Below are 10,777 nucleotides of genomic sequence, written 5' to 3' on the forward strand. Positions count from 1 at the left end.
ATATTTAAACACAAGACACACACAGACATGGAGAGGGAGGGAGGGAGGGAGAATAGTTTGTACTTTGTGATAACTCCGATGCCTAAACTACGTTATTTTTAAACTGTTGGCTAGACAGCTTGCCCTATGTACTGTATGTTAACATAATGTAAAATATATTATACATATGTCATACATTAAATAACTTTATGCAGCAATTTTTAGCATTATAACAGTTTAATATGTAATTTTTTTGGTTGTTATATATGCCATTTTAACTTCAATTTTCAATGTTTTCAGTCTAGTACCAAGCACACAGATAGTTTCTTCGAGCATATAGACAATTGTACGGGTATGTATGATCAGAGTTAAAATTTTATGCAGAGCCTGCTGCATAATAAACAATCAACAGCTCAATGTCTTTCTTTTTAGCTTCCAGTTGTAGAAACTTGTAGTTCATATCAACAAATTGCACAATTTAAACTAGAGATTTTTCTTTCCATCTACTCGTTAGCCGCCAATTTTGTTTTTATAAGGTTGATGATGCGCACACAGCAATATGTGAATGAAAATTCTAGTGTATTTGCGCAAACTGGAAAAATAGAAGACAAAGATAGGTAGGAAAAGATGCACAGGTCTTGATGTCTCAAATGTAACTGCTATTTTACATGCTTGAGACCGAAAGTTTGATGCAAATAAACGAATTTTTGTTTCTTGACATCTCAAGTCCTCAATAGATGGTTTTAGTTTAGAAAATCTCAACATATTGTTTATAAATCATAAAGAAATTTATTAATGGTAATAATATTTTATGTACTATATCTAATCTTTTTAATCTTTGAACATAACAATATTTTTTCATGATCTCAATCATCAGAGTTCAGAGAGAGCGTTGATCAACAGTGACACTCAATGAGTTCATGCCTGTAATTCAAGAAGATGAGTAAAGAAAATAAAAAAATGCGTAAAAGGAGAAAACTAAACACCAAAATATCATCAGCCAGCCTTACTAGTAGCAGATATTGAGCAGAACACAAGGGAAACGGTGATGCTGCACGTTGGTGACTCACGAGCCGTGACTGACGTGGGTAAAGAAATTGAGGCTAAGATCGAAGCAAACATGTGGTATTTAGACAACGGTGCAAGTAATCATATGACTGGGCACCGCGAAAAGTTTGCTGAGTTAGACGAGGGAGTGACTGGCCAAGTCAAATTCGGAGACGGTTCCACGGTGCACATAAAGGGGGTTAGATCGATAAAGATACACTGCAAAAATGGTGAAGAGAAGGAACTTAAAAATGTGTACTTCATTCCCAATCTTTGAAGCAACATAATTAGCCTCGGGCAGCTATCTGAGGAGGGCAACAAAGTAGTTATTGATGGTGATCAGTTGTGAGTCCATGACACAAAGCATAGACTGTTAATGAGCGTTCAACGCTCCTCGAACAGACTATATAAAATATATATATCAGAAGTAAAGGAAAAGACGTGCCTACTCACCAAGACAGAAGAGAGTACAAGACTATGGCATCTACGTTTTGGTCATATAAATTACCAGGCAATGGCGGACATGTCAAAAGCTGGAATGGTGAATGGGCTACCGGTGCTGAAAATACCAAAAGAATTGTGCAATGGATGTCTTCTCTCAAAATAAACACGTAGCCTTTCCCTTCTGAATCAAATTTCTCTGCACAAGTTCCCTTAGCACTAGTACATGGAGATATTTGTGGTCCCATTTCCCCTCCTACCCCAGCTGGAAATAGATATTTCCTATTGCTTGTAGATGACTTTACTCGCATGATGTGGGTTTATATGATCAAAACCAAAGATGAGGCACTTACAGTGTTCAAGAAATTCAAGGCCTCAGTTGAAAAAACCACATTCCCAGGGATCAAAGTGCTATGTACTGACCGAGGAGGAGAATTTTGCTCAAGTGCTTTTACTAAATTATGTGAAGAAGCTGGGGTTACACGTCATTATACCGCACCATACTCTCCTCAACAAAATGGAGTTGTTGAGAGACGCAACAGAACTGTGGTTGCTATGGCTCGAAGTATGTTGAAAGAAATGAATGTTCCTTCAATCATGTGGGGAGAGGCTGTGCGACATGCGGTATATGTATTGAACAGACTTCCCACTAGAAGCTTGACGAGAAAGACACCATATGAGGCCTGGTTTCAGAAAAAACCATTTGTCGACTACCTACGAGTTTTTGGCTGTGTTGCCCACGTGAAAGTGCCCAGCGTACAAGTTGCCAAGTTAGATGATTGGAGCAAACAAATGGTGCATTTGGGGAGAGAACCTGGAACAAAGGCATATCGCCTTTACGACCCTTCTACAGGAAAAATAAATGTAAGTCGGGATGTAGTGTTTGATGAAAAATAGGGGTGGCCATGGGATGACTCGACAACAGAGGGTGCTGCACACAACACTGGTGCTTTCACATTAGTAGACACATAGCTAATTGACAAAGAATCTAGCAGTAATGAAATCACTCGAAACTCCAGCCACACTTCATTCGATAACAATACACCAGAGTCTCCAAACTCGAGTCTTTCAGATAAAACAGCAACACCTACCTCAGAAAGTACAGGCTCGAGTTTTAGCAACGTGAATTCTGCCACCAGTACTGAAAGCACTGCACCCCTGGGATACAGATCATTACACGATGTATATGATAATACTGAAATAGTGGAACTAGCAGATGAGCTGCTACTGTTGGGAGTTGATGACCCAGTCACGTATGATCAAGCAGTTAAAGAAAAATCATGGCGAGATGCAATGCAAAGTGAGATTGAAGCCATTGAAAAGAACGACACCTGGGTGCTAACAGACCTACCACAAGGCCACAACGCCATTGATTTGAAATGGGTCTATAAGCTCAAGAAGGATACAAATGGAGAGGTAATCAAATATAAGGCCTGTTTGGTTGCAAAGGGCTACGTTCAAAAATACGGTATTGATTATAAAAAAGTATTCGCCCCAGTAACAAGAATGGAGACTGTGCGATTACTTCTTGCTTTAGCAGCCAAATGCAACTGGGAAGTCCATCACCTCGATGTCAATTCCGCTTTCTTGAATGGGGAACTGCAGGAGGAAGTATATGTCTAACAACCTCGAGGTTTCGTGAAAGTCGGGCAAGAAAACAAAGTGTATCGACTACTCAACGCATTGTATGGGCTTCGCTAAGCCCCTCGAGGATGGTATGCACAACTGAATAAATGTTTACAACGTCTAGGTTTTGTCAAATGTCCTTTCGAGCATGCTGTATATACTCAAAAGGAAGGGAGAGATTCATTAATCATTGGAGTCTACGTAGATGATATCCTCATTACCGGTACCAGTGTTGCAAACATCATGCGATTCAATGACCAAATGAGCAAGGAGTTTGATATGACAGACTTGGGCAAGCTTTCATATTATCTCGGTTTGGAAGTCGAACAGGGACAAGGCTTTATTCAGATTAAGAAAACTGCGTATGCTAAGAAGTTGCTCGAAAAATCTGGTATGCGAGATTGTAATGCAGTGAAGTACCCGATGGAATTCAAGCTACAGCTGACTAAGGATGAACATGGCGAAGCAGTAAACCCAACAGAATTCAAGTCTATTGTTGGGGGTCTACGTTATTTAGTGCACACTCGTCCTGATTTGGCTTATTCAGTTGGCGTGATTAGCAGGTTCATGGAACGTCCAACAGTGACACATCTTAATGCAGCAAAGAGGATCTTGCGATATGTGAAGGGAACTTTAAATTTTGGTTTAACATATACTCAAGGCCAGGGTAATTATCTGTTATCAGGATTCTCCGACAGTGATCTAGCCGAGAATGTTGATGACCGGAAAAGTACAGGTGGAGTGGCGTTTTATTTAGATGAAAGTCTTATCACATGGATCTCTCAGAAGCAACGATGTGTCGCCCTATCCTCTTGTGAGGCAGAATTTATGGCTGCAACGGCTGCAACATACCAGGGAATATGGTTGCAGAGGGTTCTCAATCAAATTTGTAATGTGAAGATTGGTCCTGTGACTTTGTACATTGACAACAGATCAGCTATCGACTTGGCGAAAAACCCAGTGTTCCATGGAAGGAGCAAACACATAGATATTCGATACCACTTTATAAGAGAATGCGTGGAGCAAGGATTGATAATCGTTAAGCATGTTAAAACTGATGAGCAACGTGCAGACATTCTCACAAAGGCGTTATCAGTGGGGAAGTTTGAGAAAATGAGGAAGTTACTCGGTGTCAAAGATAAAGCAGGAGCTGGGCTTTACTGATCGTCCATGAATACGTTTAGATTAAGGGAGAGTATGTTGGGCTTTGCTGGGCTTAGTAATCTAAACGTAGTCCAAGTCCACTTCATGTAATGAATAAGCAGCGTGTATATCGCTCAGAAGAATAAGTCATCAGGAGGTGGCGAGTTGTTGGAGTCTAGTGGAGGAAAAGTAGCAGTGTAGTTCCTAGTTTGTAGGAGTCTTGGATAGCTGTTAGTTTTTGATTATATGTAATCTGTATGCACTTCTAATTCAAGTAGTTTTATTTCAGTCCATTTCAGTAAATCAAGTGTGTGTCTGTTATTTACTTTTACGTATATTATCTTCAGTTACAACCTTTCTTTTGTAGAAAAAGATGCACATGTCTTGATATCTCAAATGTAACTGTTATTTACATGCTTGAGACTGAAAGCTTGATGCAAATAAATGATTTTTTATTTCTTGACACCTCAAGTCCTCAATAGATGGTTTTAGTTTAGAAAAATCTCAACATATTGTTTATAAATCATAAAGAAATTTATTAATGGTAATAATATTTTATGTACTATATCTATTCTTTTTAATCTTTGAACATAACAATATTTTTTCATGATCTCAATCATCAGAGTTCAGAGAGAGCGTTGATCAATAGTGACACTCAATGAGTTCATGCCTGTAATTCAAGAAGATGACTAAAGCAAATAAAAAAAATGCGTAAAAGGAGAAAAATAAACACCAAAATATCATCAGCTAACCACATGAATCAGCTGGATAGGGGCATTTTATGATTGTTTATCATGTATTATTTTGCAACTTGGAGATATAATTGTTCTACAAAAAATATTGTTAACATGATAGCTAAATTAAAAGGTTTATGAGATCTATGAGGGAATTCTTAATTTCCCTTGTATAACGAAAGGAAAGAGCTAGCAAATATGAGCTATATTAGCGATCAAGATGTGAGGAACCTACCGCTTCTGCATTTGGCCCCCATCCCATCGATAGCTTTTGAAACAAATTTTGCAAATTTTTTAAGGTTACAGGGCGTGCCTGCATAATATGTATAGAAAATTAGATATTAGATAAGAACATTTAAGATACATTAGTGTGTGTACTTGTGACACTTTCCTCGGGACAAAAACTCATGTAGAAAATTATGTCATATTCAAAACGAGGAGTAGTGTATATAGAAGTATTGATGTCGGTTTTGTTGTGCAACTAGGGATGCCCATAGAAGTTGCTGAGGCATACACAATTGCAAATACTGTGTGCCTCCAGTATTTATGCGTAATAGAGAATTTTTTTTTTCTAAACTTGGATTTTGGTAGTGAAATTTGCTGTTTTGTGCCAGAATAGAGTCCACATTTTTACATGTATATAGGAGATCATCTGGATGGACTTACACGAAGGGCTTCAATATATGGGGCAGTCGTCAGTATTGGCGGAATGAAGCTTCTGAGGAGGAGACAGCCCCTGCTGCATTCGAATCACATCAAATTATGTTTGTTAAGTACAACAACCAGACCACCCCAAGGGACATAAAACCACTCTCAAGCTATCCGGTGCTTGGTCAGAGACATTTTTTACACAAGTTCTAAATCAATAAGACAATAACTATAGGAACGATATAACAATAGAAACACACAACAGCTTGGAAGATATGCTTACAAAGGTTGCTGGCTAACCTTGGATCATTGGACAGTATGACATAACATTGAATAATATTCTTCAAAACTAAAGAAGACGGTTCATCCTGCATCTTTTCAATTACGTCATTATAAACCTTCATGATTGCACACAACCGGTTTGCAGGCTCACAGCAATACTGTAGTCCCTGCTCTTGCATCATTATTCTTGACATTATCCAAGATGCAGTCTGTATAGCCATATACAAGTGTTCAGAGTGAGTTTAAAGAGCCAATTAACTATGGGTGTCGATCTATTTATATTTTGATGGTGTACCGGAATTGTTTCGGAATTATTTGCTCAGGTTCTTACTAGGACGATCAAGTCTATGCCATGCAATATAAACCTTATGATTTATATATGGCTGGGTAATAATGTTCATCAACACCAAAATATTAGATGTTCATCAAGTCGACTTGATATGTATTAATACGAAACATGGAGTATTAACTAAAAATCCCTTTTTCAATAAACACCTAGCAGAAACACTAGAAAGGGAGATTAATTTGAAATTTTTAGTAACCAAATTACATACTCTGTACTGTCTTACATGTAAGGTGATATATTGCAGTAAAAAATGCTTGGAAGCAAAAGAATGTTGAGTTCAAATTTTAATGGACACTTACTGATTGTGAAAGTTCGTTTCCATATTCTATGGATTTTAGACACAAAGGGAAGAGTCCTGATTCAAGCAAACAGTGAACAGCAACCTTTGTCGAAGGGTCGCCTACCTGCATAGTAGAGAAGATTCGGATGATATTTGGAGTAGAACCTTATAGGCATATCAGATCATATTAAAGCAAATTGATATGTAATCTGGTAAGAATTAATGGACATTTTCTTCAACTATTGTTCTGATTAAGCTAATTCATCTCAACATTGCATTCAATTCAGAGCTGAAACTTGAAAGGGCGGGTAGCAACTAGCAATGAGAAAATACTTCCATGCAAGGTTACTGGTGCTTAGCTGTTTTAATAATTCAAATGGCTAAAAGTATAAAAAATTGAAGGTATCTTGTATTGATTTAGAGTGGAATTGTACCTCCTTCAGAAGACCACCAATGACCCCCAAGCTCATTAGCCTTAGGTACTGGAATGGCTTGCTCGTTTCTTCAGTCTCCAAGAAAGGGTACAAGTAACAATGTATCTGAACTGCAAGGACAGAAGTAAGTTAATACAAGTCTGTCTACGATTAACCTTATCTAGCTCCTTAATTATCCTATTAAAATCAGTTAATAACAATATTTGAATAAGTTATGCAAAATCCTCATCCCAGAATATATGTAACAAACTTGTAACTTCAACTGAATCCTTGATTTCACCTCAGTGTCCTGTTTCTTTGGTGTTCACATAAACAAATGATACCAGCTTGAAATAAAAAGTGAATGCATTTATATATCAAAACACGTCAAGTTCGACAATATCTTGTGTGGTCTTTAAGTAGCAATATCAGACATCAAGAAATCAGCAAAAGTTATAGAATAAAATTAGCTTATATCATTTGGTGAGAAGAAGCTATAACTGTGGATACATCCAACTATGTTGAAGAAGACTAATATAAATACTGAATACATTAACAGAAACAAGTCACATAGCTTTCAGAAAGTGCAGAAAAATACCATTAAGGAACTGCATCTTCGTTTGAGGGTGAGTGGCAAAGCACTGCATTCAATAGAAAATACACTTTGATATTAGAGTTGCATACATAATTTTTAAGTACATAGAGTACCAGCTATGGCTCCTGCATAAGTAAAAATAAATTTGATGTATATAGATAATAAATTTGATAAGTAAAAATAAATTTGATAAGAAAAAAGTTTGAAAATTAGGAAATCGAACATATAAAGCAAATACATTACAAAGTTAATACCACTAGAAAAGGAAATTAAAGGAGCGGAAATGACCTCAAACAAAACAAGTACATCACAAACTTTACTTGAATCTTTCATAGTAAGTTTCTCAGGTGTTAATGACTTGTATATAGATAATACTTCCTGCAATAAAGAAGATAATTCCATTAATCACCAACTGTAAAACACAACATTCTCATTTGAATAGATAGAATACCCAATAAAAACCACAAAGCTGAGCTTGTCAAACAAAGTAGTAAATCATTTAAATGATTCCAATGACCATCATGTGCGGATTTCATAAATTGTATCAAGTTCTGATTCAGATGTGATGCAACTTGATCTTAAGGGTAGGACTTCTCTAAGACGTGTGACATAAAAGTTGCAGAACTTCCTTACAATGCCTATTTTCCAGATTTTTGGGTTTCAAAATTTCAAATTTCCAAAATATTTGAGATCTCCGCAAATCTTCTCATTAGTTCAATGAAAGATTTCTTGGGCAACTGACAAACAAGGATACGGGTGCAGAAGTGCTGAGGTGCGTGGACAAAAATCTAATAAATAAATATAATAATATGGGAATTCGGGTGCGGGGGACACGACATATAGAAATATAGATTTTCTCTAGATTTCATGTTACATATATTCAATCTTGTTAAAAAAACCACAAACTATAAGCAAATTTAATCAAATGCATAATTTATTGATCTAAAACACAAAATACAGGTAAAATATTTTAATTTATGCAAAAATGAACACTAGCATAATACGTTTGTATTTACTAACAAAAACTGATACTTAATTTTAGGAAAGTAGGCGGTTAACAGAAATTTTGATTACAAATTGTGGGGAAAGAATCAAAATTAGGATTCAGGATTAATCCCCTATCCGATGAGGGGATGTGCATGTCATAGTATCGGACACAAGGATCAAGGGATTCACAAACAAGTATAATCATTTCAAAAGACAAGAAAGAATAAGGATCATTAATCACGAAATATTGATTAAATACTATATAACTGGGGGACTCCGGACTTGAGAAGATCAAATATAACAATGTAACCTAGATACTGCCATTTTGGTTTAGTAGTCCACTTCAGTATTAAGATCTGAGGAAGAAACTCAAATCAAAACAGGAACTTTTATTGTTAATGTTAACCAAAATTAGAAGTTAATAAAAAGAATTCACGACATGATATAAACTTAAGCAAGCTATTAAAACAAATACATTTAGTTTGATCAATGCAAAGCATTTGGTAGACCCAAGTCATTGTGCATACCGATAGGAGTAAGAAAACCGTACTGATTGACCGCCAAATGTGGAGGGCCAAATCTTGAATTCTTCCCTGTTTCTGTATTGATAAATCACATGTTAGAAATGAAATATACTATATCACCCAATAGACATTAGAACATAGAGTGTAAATAATTTGACTCTGCAGGCTGGACTGCACTTTAAACTTCTAACAAGCAAACTTAAATGATACTATACAGTCATTTAGGCGAGTCAAGATCATCATTTCTCTGCACATACTTATTGTTCTAAATAAAATGTAAAACTACAAAATATCGAAAGAATCCACGTAAAAGTGACATTTCGTGCATACAAAGATATATATTTGCACATTCCGATTGAAGAGATACTTTCATAAATCAGACTGATTACAAATAAATATCGATCTATGTTTGTGTATGAACCACATAAAGAATGAAATCAAACGATATCTGGTTTACATAATCCCTGGTCGATTAAACCAGACTTTATGAAAATGAAATGACCAGCATAGACATCATAAAATCATGACAAGGCCACAATTTAACTTGTATTTCAACATATGAATGCATAATTTAAACTCTTTAAAAACTCAGATCTATTGTCAATTACTTCTAATCAAGACACACAAATATAAAAGATAACTCTAATCATAATTAATCATCAATCATTTCTAACCAGCCACGTTAAATAAGCTTAAACACAAAAAATGCATCCAATCATGTATTAAAAACATCATTTATGAATTTACAATTACAGATCAATTTTTTCCACCTAACAACATACACAAACAAACAAAAATGTACATAAAACAAACAAAAATCTTCATAAATGAAGAAAAATGATGGACCTTAATCTGAGTAAGAGATGAAATGGCCTTTTCGCGATGCTCAGGTTCTCGAAGCAACACAACCAAGTCCTCTACACTAGCAGAAGGCCAATCAATAGCTTTGCTAGCACCATCACAGGGACCATTGTTGTTAGCAGGTGCACCACCATTCGACATAACAGTGTTGTCACCTTGTATCGGATCAGGATAAAGAGAGTCAGGGAGATTCAACATTGTTTCAGACAAAAACCCTAGATATGAACTGAACAAGATGGCTGCTGCTGTTATGTTGTGTAGGAAAAGAACACTGAACTAAAGATGCGGCAATATATTGGAGGCTGTAGGAATGAATATTTTTTCGGTATTTATAAGATTTTTCATTTTGCTAGAGTCACTGCTGTGTACCTAGGATTGGGTGCTGGACGTATCCTTTTTGCAGTTATTTGGAAACTGACCAATTGTTTTATTACACGTGGTCACAGGAAAAACAATTTCTAGGGGACGTTAGCGGTTCATGGTATTGGACCTAAACCCACACTTTACATACCTCATTCTTACCTTTTACCTGTAAATTTGTGATTAAATATTTGTAAGATTTTTCATGTTTTGCATCAAATAATTTGGGGTAGTTTGGGAAAAAAATTTTGTTATGCTATATAAATAAGGTTGCACAAAAATTTTAAAATCTATGAGCAATCTTATACATGTATAAATTTATACCAATTGTTGTTTGTACCATCACGGTAATTAATAAACAATAATTGGAAAATATGATTTTTTAAATAACTTATATAAGTTAAATCGTACATGATGGTAATAATGTAATATCAACAGACATATATTTCAAGATACATAATGATATTTGATCGTATTCGTTACTTAAATAAACTCCAGTATTTTGCAGTTA

The 10,777-nt window shown here is 35.8% G+C and overlaps 1 protein-coding gene across 1 annotated transcript; it reads right to left on the reverse strand.

The window, feature by feature from the left end:
* Positions 1-5,178: 5,178 nt before the first annotated feature.
* LOC141720297 (cell differentiation protein rcd1-like) lies at positions 5,179-10,104 on the reverse strand. Its single transcript, XM_074522641.1, has 9 exons — positions 9,892-10,104; positions 9,049-9,120; positions 7,823-7,912; positions 7,538-7,580; positions 6,961-7,070; positions 6,546-6,650; positions 5,919-6,109; positions 5,637-5,709; positions 5,179-5,283 (listed from the first exon to the last, which is right to left on the reverse strand). Exons 1-9 carry the CDS (start codon positions 10,102-10,104, stop codon positions 5,179-5,181), a joined length of 1,002 nt encoding a protein of 333 aa, XP_074378742.1.
* Positions 10,105-10,777: the final 673 nt, after the last annotated feature.

The sequence above is a fragment of the Apium graveolens genome, chromosome 4 (assembly GCF_009905375.1).
Source record: "Apium graveolens cultivar Ventura chromosome 4, ASM990537v1, whole genome shotgun sequence".
In the NCBI taxonomy this organism is placed as follows: Eukaryota; Viridiplantae; Streptophyta; class Magnoliopsida; order Apiales; family Apiaceae; genus Apium; species Apium graveolens.